Source organism: Octopus sinensis, linkage group LG13 (genome assembly GCF_006345805.1).
Source record: "Octopus sinensis linkage group LG13, ASM634580v1, whole genome shotgun sequence".
NCBI lineage: Eukaryota > Metazoa > Mollusca > Cephalopoda > Octopoda > Octopodidae > Octopus > Octopus sinensis.
The window spans coordinates 20,161,678-20,180,466 of NC_043009.1; the positions used below are offsets into that span (position 1 = coordinate 20,161,678).

General features: G+C 36.0%; 2 protein-coding genes across 4 annotated transcripts in view; one reads left to right on the forward strand and one right to left on the reverse strand.

Moving 5' to 3' along the window:
* Nucleotides 1-18,789, reverse strand: part of LOC115218687 (UDP-N-acetylglucosamine/UDP-glucose/GDP-mannose transporter) — an 85,860-nt gene that overhangs the window by 42,043 nt on the left and 25,028 nt on the right. The gene's annotated exons all lie outside the window — the stretch shown is intronic.
* LOC115218590 (E3 ubiquitin-protein ligase TRIM56-like) lies at nt 3,534-9,046 on the forward strand. Of its 3 annotated transcripts, none has more exons than XM_036508189.1 (2): nt 3,534-3,562; nt 6,381-9,046. In XM_036508189.1, the coding sequence occupies exon 2, from the start codon at nt 6,414-6,416 to the stop codon at nt 8,610-8,612; it is 2,199 nt and encodes a 732-aa protein (XP_036364082.1). In that variant the 5' UTR covers nt 3,534-3,562; nt 6,381-6,413; the 3' UTR covers nt 8,613-9,046. The 3 variants fall into 3 exon arrangements, with proteins under 3 accessions (XP_036364082.1, XP_029644344.1, XP_036364083.1); XM_029788484.2 differs by lacking the exon at nt 3,534-3,562 and adding an exon at nt 3,587-3,661; XM_036508190.1 differs by lacking the exon at nt 3,534-3,562 and adding an exon at nt 3,781-3,858.

The window sequence follows — 18,789 nt, forward strand, 5'->3', positions numbered from 1 at the left end:
GTCTTTGGAGTTTTTAGTTTAAACATTTGTCATTTCTAGTTTCACTTGATCAATGAACCAAATATTGAAACTGCTGTCCAGGTTTACTCAACACTTCAAACAATATACAAAAAAAAAAATCTACTTAAAGAAATAATGATTTCTCTGCGCAACTAAACTGTTGTTATAAAATGACAAAAGAATCCTCAACCCATTTAGGTCTGCAGTGAAAGGAAAATCTGGTTTTATTACAACTTAACCACAAACACTTCTTTTGAGATTTTAAAAAAAATATTTTATGAGAGGAACAGACTGTGTTTATGGTTTCTATAAATCTGACTTATGGGAAAAAGCTGTGTCCATGGCCTCCTCTTGTCAATCCTCTTGACACATTTGAAAAGTAGCTATTTGATGTTTGCAGGAAAAACATGAAGAAAGTGGAGGGTGAGGGATAACATCCTAGAGGGGAAAGGGCTGGGTGAGTGTAAGGCCTGTGAGTGGGTGAGAACAAAATATTGATGACACAAGAAGAGAGATGCATGAGTAGGGAGTGTGTGAGTGGAGGTGGAGCAGTGGCCATTGTAGTAGTGGTAGAAAAGGCAGAGGGAGAGGACACAGCATGCCTGTGAGCAAGAAACTGGAGGAGTGTATTGGTGAGGGATTCCATACCAATTAGTTTGGATGCCATTTTGGTGGTGGCGGTGGGGGGGGGAGCAGGTTCAGCTGTTTGTAGCAGCAGCACCATAACAGAAAAGGGGATCAGAAACCTTGTTTTACACATGATTCATAAACAATGGAAAGATTGTATTTCTTTCCAGGTCTTTGAATCACACACGCACACACACAGAGAGTCTCTTTCTCACCTTCTCTCTCTAACTGTAATTAATTAATTAACTAATCAAGGTCATCTACCAAACTGGATCTTCCACTCCTTACTGAAACCATTCCATTTCACTAAAGACTTTGCTATAATTATTCCACTCTATATCAATTACCATTCTTTTATATAAAACCTCTCATCTGACACAACAGAAGAATCTCAAGTTTTTATAAGAATTCAATATCATTCCTTAATAAAATCATGCCTTTTAGCAAAAACACAGTGTTCCCTATTTTACAGGAAATAAGATTTCATTTTGTCTTGGTGATCTTTCCCGTAAAAGCTTCATTGAAGTTAATTGGCTTTCAGTCAGAAATACAAGACTTAACTGATCAAAAACTCACCCAATACCATGTGGTGTTGCTTGACTGACCAATAATATCTTAATCTGTGGCATTGGCTGACCAGTAACTGATGTCTTACTCTGTGGTGTTGATTGATGTGAGTGATGATTGATTAGAGTGATGAAGTATGAGAACAAAGTTTTATATTGATTAATTAAAAATGATTAATAGAGCAGGGTTGGAAAATCCTTTAGAATCAACATTTATGAATATGAGCAAAGGGTTGGAAGAGAAGTTAATGTTAATTTGTCAACAATTTTTGACACAAAAACGTTGAAAGACGTTTCTGTTACTTTTCCATGGAACCCAGTAGGTGACATATGACTGTCTCGTCATGTCTTTTCTCAGAAAATGCAGCATGTCATAGATATCTGTGGACACAACTTTAGTGAACCATATGTAAAAGCACTCTAACCGGGAGAAATTTGCCAGAACAAAATTACTTTTGGGCCCAGGGATCAAGGTTCTGATAGTCCTTATCTCTCAGCTTCTTGCACCACTCAACTGGTTCAACTCCCCTCACTCACATACAACCTGCCCCTGACCATTCCATATTTTGCCAAGGCTGTAGCCTCAGTTTCTTTCCTAACCACATGGTCCTGGGTTCAGCTCTACTACATAATACCTTGGCCATATGTCTTCTGCTATAGCCATGGGTTGACCAAAACCAAGTGAGTTGATCTGGTAGATGGAAACTGAAAGAAGGTCATTGCATATGTGTGTGTGTGTGTGTGTTTCCTTGTTTTGGTATTATGCAATAAGTGTAAGTGACTGCCACCATCGTACAAGCAGTGTCTGAGAAGGACTCAAAACATGTGAAACCATTTTGAAATTCTTTCTTACATAGAAATTTAAATCTCTAAATTTTGGTTAAAATAGCGATGGAGATAGGCTTTGGCATTTAAAGGTACTCTAGGGCCCGTGGAACTAAGGTTATGGAAGAGAAAATGATTAAGCGCCATAATCCACCTCCCTCTTCAAATGGAAAATAGGGTAATGTTGCGCCTTTTATAGCCCTTCTTTCGTTTCCATCAATGTAAACATATCGTCACCGTTCAGTCCTCGATTAATAAAAAAAAATTAATTTGACGTTGTGTAACCATCTTTTTGTCTGTTCATTATTTTCTGGCTACCATGAGGAAACAAAATAAATTCTCTTTTATCATGAAGAGATGGGATAACGTATTTACGATAGTGATGGTGAGGGTTAAGCTTACTTTAGAAGTCTGAGGGAAATAGGAAGGTGCGGTGGGGAAGAAGAAGGAGCACCAAAACGGAAACAAGGAATTGGAAAGGACAATCATTAAATATGATTATATGGGGACCAAACGATATAATAGAAGAGCTACCGGAAACAATAGTGTTTGGAGATACAACGATGGTAGAAAGAATAGAGGGTAGGATACCCAGGTGCTATAAATGTGGCCAGAAAGGTCACACTAGAGCAAACTGCCCTCTGTAAAGGAAAAAGGAAGAACCGGTAAAAGAAAAGGAGGAAACAACACCACCACCAGCAGTAACAGAAGAAGGAAGCAAGTAGAACAGAAGACAAATGGGTGACACCAGGAAAGGAAAGGAAGAGAAAAAGGAAGAAACCAGGTAAAATCAATACTGAAACCCACCCCACCCAAATACCACCCACACCTTCTTCTCCTCACCCGCTCCCTACAGACACTGAATCTACTCACACCCCTCCAACACGAAAACAAACACAGTCAGAAACAAGAAATTCAACCTCCCCTCCTCAGAAAAAACGAAGAAAGGAAGCTATGTAATGATGTACGATAACACAAATATAAATTTGTGTGAAGAGATGAAAAAAAGTGGAAAGGCATTAGAGCGGTGGACACTTGCAGGTTCGACTACGTGTAAGGGTGGCATCGCTGCCTGTTGTTGGACGAAAACCAAAGAGAGAAAACTGTGAAATGCGAAAAAGGATATAAAATATGGCAAGTCGATCTAGACATTCAAAATCTGCCAGGGAATATGGCTTACATGTTCTTATTGAAGGAGTACGGAGTGAACATTATGGAAGGCTCCGGGTTTGAAAGGAAAAAAAGAACAGAGATAAAACGAAGTAACTCAGTGGTGGGGCTGAGGAAACTTCATTCCATTTCTCATTTTATCATTCCTTTTTCCCCTTTTTTAAAAATTTGTTATGTATCCCCATATGTCTTTGTGTTGTCCCTTTGTGAGCAATAAAGAAATAGGGTAGAAGAAGGAGGAGGAAAAAGAAGTGGGAATATCAGAGGGAAAATGCGTGGAAAACGAAAAACGAAAAGAGATGGAAGAAAAAGAAGAAATGGGAAGAATTATGAAAAGTGAGAGAAGGCGGCGAGTTTTGTCCAATCAGCTTCAGGTGTGTGTATCTGGTCAATTTATAGTCTTAATGAGGGGGGTACAATAATTAAAATAATTACAGCGTGGCGGGAATTACGGTGTCTAAGTTGTCTCACGTGTAAGTAATGAATCAACTTTATTGCATTTATATTATGATGACATTACATAGATATTAAGAAAAGCCCAACTTTGCCATGGTTTTCTTCAGAATCTTGGGGTTTCTCACTCCCCACCAGTTGTTAAATTAATTCTTTGAATGAAATTTCTTTCAAAATTGAATGTTGTCCTCTCTTTAACAAATACTATCATCTTAAGGTAAGAGATATTTTTATTGCCCATAAGTTGTTAAAATTCGGGGGAAACATCGTTTTTTCTTGCAGTTTTTAGTATATATTCACTGTTACATCAATTAAAATCTGTTTCAAATGATTTATTATCAACAAACGAACTTTGACAAAGAAACGTTTTGTCTTCTTCGTTTAATTTATAACGAATGAACTGAAATAACTTCCATATCGTTTATATTTGTGTGTTAAGGCCAGCTGCTGTGATTCTTATTCTTTGTACAACTTTCCATCGGTTCCCTTTCATGCTCTTTAGGGATTTTCTAAAGAAGGTTAATTAAATATCCATATTTTAAAATGACTTTGGAAACCGAACTTGCGTAAACACGTCAGTCGTTCTATATATTCTATGAGGTAAAAATGTTATTTGGTGCCAAATCTAACACAGTTTCTTGGTCTTTGAAGCATTTAATTTTTAGAATTTTGCAATTATTGTTAATTTATTTTCAATACATTCTGTAAATACTTAGCAGACAGTGCGTATGTACGTATAAACTTGTTTAAAATTAGTCATTTTACTATTTCAGTAACTTGCACAGGTAGGGCTGGCATGGCCCCATAGTCTTTAGAGATGACACTTGTTGGGAGAAGGAGTTTATGAAGAAGTTTAACAAGTTTTCTTTTTCTGTCCAGTCCTACATTTTTATTCCATAACCAGTTTCAGAATGTAATTGACGGTAGTGTCATTGATAAAATGTTTCCAAGGTTGATATAAGTAATTGTTAGTTAATTGGCAATGTAACTTAATAAAATATATTTATCTTTAACAGAAAAATTACAGTTCTGACTTCCCAAATATTTTTGTTAAATCTTCGTCTGTCTTGAGCATTAGTGACTGAGCCAGATGTTTGCTCTGGAGTTATGTTTCTACATATGGTCACAGCTGTTTGATCTAGTTCTAAACCTGTCAGATTAAACTATTAACGGTGACTCGTGAGCTTCAGCTTGCTAGATTGCTTTTCTCGTTGACCAAGCTGCATTTTCCAAACAGCACTGCTGTGTGGGATTAACCAACTTCGGTAGCTTTAATTACCCAAAACACCATTATATGAATTATATCGTCTCTCTGGGGGAATTACACAGGTGTTCACCAGTTGTTCCTTTGCCCTACTTCGGCAAATTAAACCCGTTTACGCCACCAGTTTTAGCACCTGCCTTGTGCTGCTGACAACGTTTATATCTCACCAATTTTTTTAAAAACCCACTTTAAACTTGTGAACTTTTGGTTTCTAGTTTTATTCACTTTAATGTAGAATATTCTAGAATTCTATATTAACATTTTAAAAAATTGTTTGTGTTAATATTTTCACTGTTCATATTTAAAACTTTGGTAGTTTATTGTGATACAAATTTTATGAATTTCCAATATTTAAAAATTCAGTAAGATATATTAAAAAAGTTCTGTTCTAAATATAAAATTTGGAAAAAACCAATTGTCTTTTTAGGCAAAAACTATTAAGTTCCAGTTACATTGCTTTTTTGATGGTGTACAAGTTCAACTCCTAGTATAGTTGTAAATCTCAATCTATCATTAATTATACAAATAGATTGACAGCATGACTATCATGCATTTTAAATTCAACAGCCTTCGATGCTTATGTTGGTTCATAATTCTTTGATTTGGTGAAGTACCTTTTTTGCCTTTCATGCTTTTAAGACTTTTTAGTTGCAGTTGTCGGTTTTAAATTTAGATAAATCTATCCTAGACTTGCTGAAGTCACTGAGCCTTTGGGGTATTTGGAAAGCTGTTAGCATTTAGATCATTGTTGAACATCCCCTTTTCTGTGCTTGCATGGGTTAGAAGGAATTTGACGAAGACTATCTACTGTCAGATGCCCTTCCTTTCACCAACTATTACATGGGTACTACTAGCGAACAGTGGTCCCGGTGTGCACACTCGCGCTCGCTAGTCGTAAGTAGTTGATCCTACAACGACTTGCGCGTATGTTTGTTTCAAGGCTGAATACATATAAAAGAAAATTAATATTTTTCGAACAAAGTAAATAATTTTTTAAACTAAGTAAATAAATAATTTTTATAAACAAAGGTTAGGTTTAGGGTTAAAAAGTCGTAGGATCGACTACTTACGACTAGCTAGCGCGAGTGCGCGCACCGGGACCACTGTTCGCTAGTAGTACCCATTACATGTTTCCAAGTAAGGTAACAGCAGAATTAAAAATGGTTAAGTGTAGAATTGGGGGAGTTTGGATAATCTGAGTCTGGAGATAATTTTTACTTGGCAAGCATGGATAGTGAAATTCTGACCTCTCCACTTCAACCACATAGATTAATGGCTGTACTAACCTGTTCTAACAGGTGATGGCTTAAATTGCTATGAATAAGTTTTATTAAACTTCAGTTACCAAACATGGGATTAATTTCATTTCATGCAAATGTTTAAATGGTGTTAAATAGTATTTTTTGTATATATATATATATATATATATATTTATTTGTCTAAAACTTTGTATTGAAATCTCTTTCCAAATATAGGTAAACTAAATTGTACCAACCATTTTTGCTGAAATGTCTTCACCAACCTTATCTCAGAGTGGATCCACCTCATCTGATTGTGAACTCCTTTATGAACCAACTGTATTATGTACCAAATGTCCCTCTTGCTTGGAGATGTATATAATGCCCAAAGTCCTTGATTGTTTCCATACATTTTGTCTTCCTTGTCTGGAAAAGAGTCAGGATGATCCGAGCAAGATCATCTGTTCAGAATGTTCTTTTGTAACCCATCTACCCCATGGTACCCTGGATTTGGCAACTGATTATGCTATTAGTAATGTTCTTGAGTCTTCGGTGCTGCCACGTTGTTCAGCACATTGTACTGGTTGTAAGAACACAGATAAGGTAGCCGTTGCCAAATGCTATAATTGTGCCAATCTGCTTTGTGCCAACTGTGTCATGGCTCATCAGTTCATGCACTGCTTCGAAGGTCATAAAGTGTTGAATTTCAATGAAATACACCAGCTTCCTGATGACTATTCCCCATCCGAAAGATGTGTAACCTGTCCCAAACATCCATTCAAAGTGCTGCAATCTTTCTGTATGACTTGCAATATTCCGGTTTGTAACGATTGTGCAATGTCTGAGCATAATTCTGGCCATGATTGTCAGTTGTTGTTAGGTGTTGTTGATAATCAAATTGAGAAACTCCACCAACTACAGACTAAAGTAAAATCCAGATCAAAAGACCTTGAAACTATTTCGGACAAACTAAAAGACATTGATTTTCAGTTATGTTCGCAATATCAAAAAATCCAAAATGATATCAGTACAACTTATAATTACTTTCGAACAGTTTTGGATGAACGTAAACAGGAATTGCTACAAGAACTCGAAGACACATTTAGCAGCAAGATCATGGTTTTAAACAAGACGGACTCTAAAATCCAGCAAACCATTTCTCAAATCTCTCATGGTTGTCAGTTTATTAAAAAACTGACCAAATATGCTAATGCTTCCGAGATATTGTTAATAAAATGTTTTATTGAGCAACAATTTCAGAGAATTCTGGAATATTATCCAAATCTACATTGTCAAGAATTTGATTTTGAATTCTTATCTAATTTCTCTGCCATTCGAGCTGGTGTTCAAAATACATTTGGTTCTATTCATCAAACTGGTGACTTTGATGCAACTGATTGGAACGTGGAGTCGACAAGATGCCCAAGAAGACCATATAAAACTCCAGATAGTAAACAATTCTCTTGCCACAGTCAACAGTATAACTCTCCAGAAAAAGTCTATGAGAAATGGAATGGTGCCTTAGATATTTCAAATGAAGAATCTGTTTATCCATCACCTAACAATTTGTCAGAGTTCAAAACTAAATTAATAAATTCTTCCTTTTCTACGTCCTCAAAACCACAGATAAGACGTCAGAAAATGATTTATCATTGTAAGTTTGGTGAATTTGGAACCCTTGATGGCCAATTTACAGAACCAAGTGGTGTAGCTGTCAATGCTCAAAATGATATTGTCATTGCTGATACAAATAACCATCGCATTCAAATATTTGACAAAGATGGTCGGTTCAAGTTTCAATTTGGTGAATGTGGCAAAAGAGATGGCCAGCTTCTTTATCCCAACAGAGTAGCAATTGTGAAGTCTTCAGGAGATATAGTTGTCACAGAGAGGAGCCCAACCCATCAAGTTCAAATTTATAACCAATATGGACAATTTATTCGCAAATTTGGTTCTTGTGTGTTACAGCATCCTCGTGGCATTGCTGTTGATGTCAAAGGAAGAATCGTTATTGTTGAGTGCAAAGTTATGCGTGTAATTATCTTTGATCAGTTTGGTACTGTGATAAACAAATTTGGTTGCTCCCAACATTTAGAATTTCCAAATGGAGTTGTGGTGAATGACAAAGAGGAAATCTTTATAAGTGACAACCGTGCCCATTGCGTGAAAGTATTTAATTATGCAGGCATATTTTTGCGTCAAGTTGGTGGTGAAGGAATTACTAATTATCCGATTGGTGTGGGAATAAATTCAAATGGGGCCATAGTAATTGCTGACAACCATAATAATTTCAATGTCACAATTTTTACACAATCTGGTCAGCTTATAAATGCTCTGGAAAGTAAAGTGAAGCATGCTCAGTGCTTTGATGTGGCTCTTCTCAATGGGAATTCAATAATCCTCGCAAGTAAGGATTATAGGATTTATATCTACCGTTACTCAAATTACAGACAGCATTCTGCGTTGTGAAAGAAATGCTTTTTTTTTTTAACATTTGGTTATTATAGTTTTAGGAATATGAAAGACCGAAGTGGATGTAACTCCAATAACATGAAAATTCATTTATTGAACATTGAGAGAAATAACTGTTGTTATTATTTAACATGGCAGAACATTTATTTTTCAAAGGAAATTGAAAAATCTTGTTATTTTCTTTATTGTTTTAACTAATTTTCTTACTCTACCTCATCATTAAACAAGACTGGATACTAAAATTCAAATTTGTCAGGAAGGATTTTCTTTGACTCTGTTAAATTTCTAGATTTTGTAAAATAGTTAGTTTTCTAAATTGATCTTTCATTTGGATAGCCAAAAAAAAAAAAAAAAGAAAACCCTGCCATGAGCTGTTTTGAAGAGAATTTTTACTGTCTTCACTGGCTATTTTTATTTTTAAAGAAATGGTTGAATCCACTAACTATATTTCTTTTAACATTGTTATTTAACCATTATTCCAGTGAAAGATTAATTTTGTTGTTACAAAGGAAAAATTACAATGTTTGACTTAATATAAATTATTCTTACATTTTTTAAAAAATTTATTTGCAATTTTTTCCTAATTTCTTTTTATTTTATTTGAAATTTCACAAAAATGTTTGTATCTTCAAACCTGTATTTTTATTTCGCATGTTTGTTAGCAAACTAAATATAAGATTTGATAGTCTTTCACATTCCATCATGTCCAGGTGTCTTGTTAATATTTTAAACCTTGGAATAATGTATCTTTTTAAGTTGTAAATAATTCATCTTGGGAAAATCATACCATCACTTTCAAACTCTCATGCCTCATCCTTCTCTTGATATTCATAAAGATTGGCCACTTTTGAAGAATTGTTTGGATGTTACAAAAATTTTTTTAAAATGCTATTTCATTCAGTTCTTCCTAAGATAACAAATTTTTTTTAATAACCTCTCCTGAGTTTACTCAGTTTGGAAACATCACATGGCATATCTAACTGGGCAATTTTTACCAAAGAAGTCAATATGTATATTAAAATATTCTTTGGAACCATACTATGACAAATTGGTCACTTGTCCTTCCCCTCCCTTTCAAAGAAGCACAACTTGGTAAAGTTCTCTACATTGACTTTGTCTTGTATAGAAATTAGTGGCAACACATTGAGAGACATTCTGATTTCACTCAACTGAAGCATGAAGGGGGCCATGAAATGGTCGCTTGATCTGTTAGAAATAGCAGCCAAATTTGTCTTGTATTACCACCAAAAGGTTCAAAAAAAGAAAATCATAAAACTTAATCAGATATCTAGGTTAACCGTTAAATCCACTGATGACCACATGGACCACAATCTGCTGCTAATTTTACTGAGTGAGTCAGAGATTTTGTATATCGAAGACTTATACCAATGATGCCAAACTCTTTTCATCACTGCAACATTGTAAAGCTTATTATTTTCTCTGTAAGTTCTCATTATCTTTATAATTGAATGAAACGTTTTAATTAAACCTCGACTTGATTTTAATTATCTCCGTTTGAGATAATCATTGCTTGTATTCAGATGTTTCCTCAACAATAGCCAAAGTCTTCAACAGTCTGCGTTTTGTGGTGATTCTTTCCTTCTGATACTGTTGCAAATGTTTTTTTTATTTTTATTTCTCAATCCCATTGTCAACTGGAATCAAAACTGCGACTATGAATCCTCCTTGATAAAAACTCATCCACTGGATTCATGTAATTGATTTAACCTCTCCTCTGAAATTATAGGTCTTGTACCAAAGTTTGAAACCAGAATTAAAACTAATTACAATTTCATTACAAAGACGATTTAATAATCATGCAAAATCGATCTGAATATCGAAATCCTTTCATTAGATTGAAATAATTTGGTCACAAATGGGAAGATGGCTATGGAACAGGAGCAAGGACTTGAGTTGCTTTTTGGTTTCAATGATAGCCGGAATAGGTGCAGAAACTTGACAAACATATTTAATAACTGTGGTTATCTGCCCTTTGAAATTCTGCAACAGTTTAAAATACTTTATATATATATATATATATATATATACTTTATTTAAAGCAGCAGAAAATTCAACAAAATCTGTTACTCTGAGTTTCTCGTTGCCGTTCATCAATTCTAACAAAAACTGTCTGATGAACGGCAACGAGAAACTCAGAGTAACAGATTTTGTTGAATTTTCTGCTGCTTTAAATAAAGCATATTACTCTACCACTGGTATTTGAGTACTCTTTTTTTTCCACCTTGTTTCACATTTATGTGTTTACTCCGGTGTATATATATACATACACACAGTGTGTGCAAGAAAGAGAAAAGAAAACGGTGTAAGAGAAATAAATTTGAACTATCCCAGTTTAGGATGTATGTCATGGGTACATACAGTGAAAGAGGTTTAATAAGAGCACAAAAGAAGTGGAGAAAATGAGAGGGGGAGGAGATAGCATTAAACTGAACTTTCCTAAAATCTGTCATTTTTGTTCATCCTTGAAATGAAAATCCTTTGTGCAAAGTAGGTTTGATCCTGTATTCAAGCAGTGTTATTTGCATTTTTTTCTTTCTTAGACACATCTGCATGAAATGAGTGAACAAATTTCGTATTTTACTTGCTGTGTCTGAGGAAAGTGGTAGGGGGCCATGTCTTCTACAGTCACTCCAAGGCCAGTGAGTTTGAGGTCCTTAATGTTCTTGAACCCTACTGGGAGGGAATTCAATGTACTGAAGTGGTGGAGATGTTGGAAGCAAGTTCTCTACATTGACTTTGTCTTGTATAGAAATTAGTGGCAACACATCGAGACATTCTGAGGAGAGTTTAGTAAGATGAAAATGCCTGATGAGATGAAATGAGCTGTGCTAACTTTGATAAGTAGAGGCCATTACAGTAGTGGTAAATAAGGCAAAGAGAGGACACAGTGTACCTGAGGGTCAGTGGTTGAGTATGTCTGTGTGTGATTTTATACCAATTGGCTGAGTGGCTCTTCAGGATGTGTCTGTGTACAGTCAAAACAGCAACACTATCATGGGCCTCACTTGAGCTTTATAAAGTATGATCCCAGCTGTGTTAAGGATGTTTTCATCAGGAGAAATCCTCAATGACTGAGCCAACAACTGGAGTGATTATGAGGGGTAGAAACAATATTTTTTTTGATTAACATTTGAGTTTTGTTGCTTTTGAGAGAGATAGGATTAACTTATCTCCATCAAGGGGAGGCTTTTGAGGTCTCTGGTCATGGAGTCGGTGTAGGTTTGGTATCTGAGTTGTGAGTGGAGGATGTTAGGGGAAGAATAGTGATGCCATACTTTTATGTTCCAAACTCTTACACCAACTCTGTCGTTGAAATCTTAAAGCTGTGAAATAATGCATAATTCAAAACTGAATAAATATGAATTATTCCTTCACAAAGTAATTAATGCTTTATAAAAAGACCTCTGAAACTTCAATTAACTATCAATAAAATTGTGAAATCAATTTCACTGTCATCTAACACTGTTACCTTCCCCATTCTCTTCTATGGAAGGACAAGTCATTAATACAAAGAAAGAGAATGGGGAAGGTAACAGTGTTAGATGACAGTGAAATTGATTGAATGAAGGGCAAAACGGGTTGAAGCCTGAAATGATAGCGAATTAATAGGAAGAAATGGATGAAAAGGATATTAAGGCAAAGCCCAGGCAACTTCAATTGGAGATTCCCATATGAGACCTGGTCGAAAGCTTTGTTCAGTGACAACACTGCTTTCACAATTTTATTGATAGTTAATTGAAGTTTCAGAGGTCTTTTATAAAGCATTGTTCTGAGATCTTGTGTTTAATTACTTTGTGAAGGAATAATTCATATTTATTCAGTTTTGAATTATGCATTATTTCACAGCTTTAAGATTTCAACGACATAGAGTTGGTGTAAGAGTTTGGAACATAAAATGGGTTGAATATTTGCTGAATGCTAAAGGGTTGAAAAAAACAAAAAAAAATTTCAATTTGTTTGACACTTCCTCTACAACGAAGATTTAATCGCTTTGTAAAACAAACTGAATTTGTTTTTAAACGATCGTGTATGATGTAATGACTTCAGACTTAAAGTATATTATATGGGGTGTGGAATGTAGAAGAGAGGCTCCTGGTGGACTGTTAACTGTAGTATGGTGACGAATGTTGAGGATATATTTTGACTTCTCTGGGTAAGGATTGTTTCTTACTCGGGAACAAGGGTAGCAATCTGCAGGGGAAGGAGATTAGTCGATTACATTGACCCCGCCCCCAATATTTGATTTGTACTTTTATTTTATCAGTCGCAAACATTGACTCGGGGGCTACTTGAACTTAAACCGTAAAGAGAAACCTAAAACAATGCATTTCCCCTCACTAAACATTGTGCCAAATGAATGAACGAACTAATGATAATGGTTTTAAATTTTGGCCTAAGGCCGACAATTTTGTTGGGAGAAGTTGAGTTGATTAAATCGATCCCGAAAGAACGAAAGTCAAAAATCGACCTCGGTGGAATTTGAATTCTAAACGTAAAGACCACGACATACCACTATTTTCCCGGCATGCTAACAATTCTGCCAGCTCCCCGCCTTAATCGGTAACAATATTGTTAAATTATCGAATCATTTAGTCAGATTAAAGAGAAATCCAAAATTAGTCAATAAGGGAGATAACTTTATTAAAGTCTGAGTTATCTCCCATGGAATGTTGCAGTATTAACAGTAATTTTATGGAACACGAGAACATCGAAGAATTCCCATGAAGGTCACCGCCCAAGGTCAATATATAGGACACTACACAGGGTCATCTAGGTATGATGACGCCGATCCTAAAATCACTAATAGTTTTCCTTTTTCTGTTAATTCATTGAGCTAGGGGCCATTGGCCCTTGAAGGTCTTCCCAAACTTGTGAAAATAACTTCGTTAATAGTTGAAACGTGTGACAGGGTTAACACACGCCTTGCTCCCATCCAATATCATCAATAGTCCGTATATATCATACAATCTGCCCTTTACACTGACAGAGAAACCCTTTGTTAATAGCAGAGGTTATAGGTTCCTCAATATTTCTCGACCTTGTTTTTAGTGAGGTTGCCTTACTTGCAGAACACCCACCTCCCTTGATAAGTTTACCTTGGCAACCGAAGCTGTTGGCTATTTATAGGGAGTCTTCTCAGCATGTCAGGGAATCTAGGTCACGTGTACTTGTACACATAGCTCTATACGTCTACCTGTATGTTGATGCCTAAGAACAATGTTACTTAACTGGTGTCTTTTAATGTACCAGTGTTGGAAAATAGGAATCAATGAAATAAGTTCAAGACTGAAATAAATATATGGTCAATGTTATTGAGGGGCAACCCTGGAAGGTGGTGATCCAGTGAGGCCGAAGTCCAATAATTGAAATCACCAAGAGTCCAGATTTTACAAAAAATTCCATTCAGATTTTTTATTGAAAAAAGAAAAAAAAAAGTAAGTGGTACTGTAGGAAATACGACCGTATGTGGAGGTTGGCGAGATAGGTAAGTCACACGGTCGCATCCCTAACGAAATAAGATAAGCCATAAATACAATGCAGTGCCAACAGAATATAGATGAATTGACGACAAGCCGTTCCACTGTTTGAGAGAAGATAAGATTTTATTTACAATGGTGTTAATGTTAGAAGGTTGTGTGCTAGCAAATGTGTGTGACATACAATAAGGGTGAAAGCGTGTGAGATAGTAGGTACAGAGCATAGGGTTAATGATGGAAATTGGTTTACAGTTCATAAGGTACACGATATGTTCAATATCAAGATGTGTCTCAGGCGGAGGCCGGTTGGGCGAATTATTGTCGAGCCGCGGTCGTGGTCTCAATCGGCGAGCGGGTTCTCTTCATATAGAATTCTTCAGATGGACTGTTTCTACTTGGTGAAAGGATTCACTCTAACAGCGTGGTTCTGTGAAGTTGGTGTGTACATGTCTGAAGTGGACGATAGTGATGGTGACGACAGCGGCGGAGATAGAAGGCTCTCTGTGGTGAGTGTACATTAGCGTCGTCGTGGGTGATCGTCTGTCGCTGTGACTGGAACATGTTGAGTAGCTCTGTGGTCAGAGGTTTAGTTGAGTCACTTGTGCTTATTTTTCTCTTGATATAGATATTCTGGTTAATATAGGGCATTACGCATATCAGAAAATCAAAAAAAAATGTGTGTAATAGGTGTAAAACAACTTCCTATGAACGAATATGAAAAAAAAAATTCGCGCGCGCGAAAGGGGGGTGGGGGAAAGGCCTCGGAAAATTCACATCGGGAAGTTCCGAAAGCGTCTGAGGGGCTGACCCGGGCACCAAAACAAAAAAAAAATAGTGTAATATGTGTAAAACAACTTGCTCTAAACGAATATGACAAAAAAAAATGCGCTCTCGCGAAAGAGGGGTGGGGGAGAGGCCTCGGAAAATTTATATCGGGAATTTCCGAAAGCGTCTGACCCGGGCACAAAAACAAAAACAGCGTAATAGGTGTAAAACAACTTGCTCTAAACGACTATCATGAAAAAAATGCGCACTCGCGAAATGGGGGTGGGGGAGAGGCTTCGGAAATTTCCCATCTTCAGTCCACGGCCTTTAAACTAAGAAAAAATAGTGTAATTGGTGTAAAACTACTTGTTCTAAACGAGTATCAAGAACACACACTCACACATGAATCATAAACTCCGTATTTTTGTACATATTTCGCAAAAAAAAAAAATAAATAAAGAGAAGAAATTCTGGACAAAGTGAAGAAATGTTGGATCTCCGCCATGTGAATCAAAATACGTGTCAGAAACATCTTGAAATACTACAGAAATTATGTTACGAAAATGATAATGTATACATATCTCTTTGAGTGGTCCATCGACAATGATGATAAAGAAATGAGTTGGATTTGAACTCAGAATATTGACTAACACAACTACATACTACAAGACTCAAAATATTCAGCCAAGTCACCACCCTTTAACTAGCAATAATAATAACATCAATAACATAACAGCCAAAAGATTTATTTGTTCTGAAAATAACAATCATAGTAAATAAATATGTTCTTTAATATTCACATTCATGTGCACAGTTAAACACACTTACATACAAACAGTCACGCATGCATAATACAGAACGGAACACATAAATGAAGGATGCATTACTTAGTATATATTACATCTAGAGAATTTTGATTAATACGTCAAATATGCAAATTATAAAGATAATTAATTGCTTTACTAAACAGTGTTGTAAAGGTGAAAAAATAAATTTGGGAAAAAAATACACGCCAAAACTAATTAATAAAGGATAATTAGGGAAGGATTGACACAAAATAATTATTTTTTCTGATAAATGCATCTTAATAAGTGAGAAGAATTGCATATATCTGAACTATTTCAAAGAAAAGCATAAATTTAATGTTTAAAATAGCTTTAACCAAGCAATGAGATCCAACATTTCTTCACTTTTTCCAGAATTTCTTCTCTTTATTATTTTTTTTTTTTGCGAAATATGTACAAAAATACGGAGTTTATGATTCATGTGTGAGTGTGTGTTCTTGATACTCGTTTAGAACAAGTAGTTTTACACCAATTACACTATTTTTTCTTAGTTTAAAGGCCGTGGACTGAAGATGTGAAATTTCCGAAGCCTCTCCCCCACCCCCCTTTCGCGAGCGCGCATTTTTTTCATGATAGTCGTTTAGAGCAAGTTGTTTTACACATATTACACTATTTTTTTTTTGTTTTGGTGCCCGGGTCAGACGCTTTCGGAAATTCCCGATATAAATTTTCCGAGGCCTCTCCGCCACCCCTCTTTCGCGAGAGCGCATTTTTTTTGTCATATTCGTTTAGAGCAAGTTGTTTTACACATATTACACTATTTTTTTTTTGTTTTGGTGCCCGGGTCAGCCCCTCAGACGCTTTCGGAACTTCCCGATGTGAATTTTCCGAGGCCTCTCCCCCACCCCCCTTTCGCGTGCGCGAATTTTTTTTTTCATATTCGTTCATAGGAAGTTGTTTTACACCTATTACACACATTTTTTTTTTGATTTTCTGATATGCGTAACGCCCTATATTAACCGATATTCTTTCAGATATATATACTGCAACTGTTTTTCCGTGGTGAGATTTTCACACTAACAGCATGAGTTGAATCTGTGTTTATCTTGTGTACAAGTTAAATCTTCGTAGATAGAGACGATGTTGGCGATGACGTTATGTCTGCCGCTTGGTTTACTATAGCGTCTTCATATTATGTTTTGCTTAGTTGTCGTCTGCCTTTCAAACTGGAACATGGTTGAGTATGCTCTGTGTGGTCTCCGACTAAGACCTTAAAAGGTCTTAAGCCAAAAGACAGTGAATCGTGCTATATCAGGCTATTTAAAGAGTTAAGATGGCTCAAATGAAAAGTCCTATCCGAAAGCTGTGATTGGTCAGTTTACACACTGGCACGAAGTAAGTATAGAGACAGACCGCGCTTAGATGCTAACCAATCAAAATAGTGGACACAACAACGTTAAACTAGCCAAAGATGTTTGTAATCTCAAACGAGATCATTCTTAATATTTTTCTCAAACAGTGAAGATAGCAATGAAGAAAACAATATTGCTACAGTACTATATGGTTTTTGATCACCTTTTCTAATCTGACTGCAGAGAGGGGTGGGGCAGTGCTGCAGTCTCATGGTTCACCTTGATACCTTCTCAGAGTGCATGTGTGGTATTGGTGATGGGTTGATGACAACTAGGGGTCATTACATTGTTTTAGTGTTGCTGAGTTTCTTCAAATTCTTCCAAGGAGCAAGCCCAATGGGATTACTAATTGAGCCAATGATGACCTAGTCATGAAATGGATTTTGTGTTCCATGTTGTTGCTGACAGCATATTGTTGATGCAAGGCAGTGAGCTGGCAGAAACGTTAGCATGCCGGGTGAAATGCTTAGCCGTATTTTGTCTGCCGTTAACGTTCTGAGTTCAAATTCCGTTGAGGTCTACTTTGCCTTTCATCCTTTCAGGGTCGATAAATTAAGTACCAGTTACACACTGGTGTCGATGTAATCGACTTAATCCGTTTGTTTGTCCCCTCTATGTTTAGCCCCTTGTGTGTAATAAAGAAACAGATAGCATATTGTTGATGCTTCATAGTGGTTCAACAAAATGCGATCAATAAAATGAATATCTGAGCATTAAGTTTTGGAGTTGAGATAAATGACTAAGGCTGATACCTCAGTTGATGAGGTTTTTCATTGTAGCACCTTTGTCATATATTCATCACACCAAGAGACGCAGTTTAATGACCACACTATCAATACATTTTCCACACTTCTTCTACATCTCATTGTCCTTTTGACTTGGTATGAGTTTGAAACATAGTTTAGTTTAGAAAGTCTTGTCGACATGTTTTTACTCACAAATTAGTGACTTCTCATGAAAATCCAAGGGTGATATGTGTTTGATTTTATCATAAAATTAGTTTTTCCTTGGACTTTAAAAGGTGCCAGGCATGTCTTTAATCAGTATGTTCAGTTTTGTTACTTGCAGCAAACACTATTGAAACTTTAGATCTTTCTCTTTATCATTTAATAAATGATAAAACACACACGTAAATATATATATATATACATATGAAATATACGAGGGTGAGTCAAAAAGTAATGCCATTTTGTTTAGGACAGGTATAATTACCAACACAGGAACATGTATCATACATCAAAATGAAGCTTATGAGTTTATTGTTTTTTCTTTTGGCAAGAAATCAACCAGAATGACACTTTGAGCATCCCAAAAGACAGTCACCATTATTTTTCCAGTTGAATTTTGCGCCTTGAACTTTTCTGGCGGTGGTCATGTAGAGTGGTGCCATTCCATTGACTGCTTCTTTGATTCTAGTTTATAATGATGAACCCATGTTTCATTACCTGTTATGAGCCTTCAAAAGGTGTTGTCTCTTTGACTTTGTAGTGAAGAAGTGATTCAAAGAACAGTCAACAGAATTTTACAGGGCAGGGATACATGCTCTCATTCGAAGGTGGAACATTGCTATTGAGAGAAATGGTGACTATGTTGAGAAGTAGGGATGTGATCCACAGAGGACCAGCTTTATTTTGATGAATGATACATGTTCCTCTGTTGGTAATTATACTCGTCCTAAACAAAATGGCATTACTTTTTGACTCTCCCTCATATA

Bases quoted from the DNA above. Each gene is read 5' to 3' on its own strand.
- LOC115218590 (XM_036508189.1), top strand. From the start codon at position 6,414: ATGTCTTCACCAACCTTATCTCAGAGTGGATCCACCTCATCTGATTGT.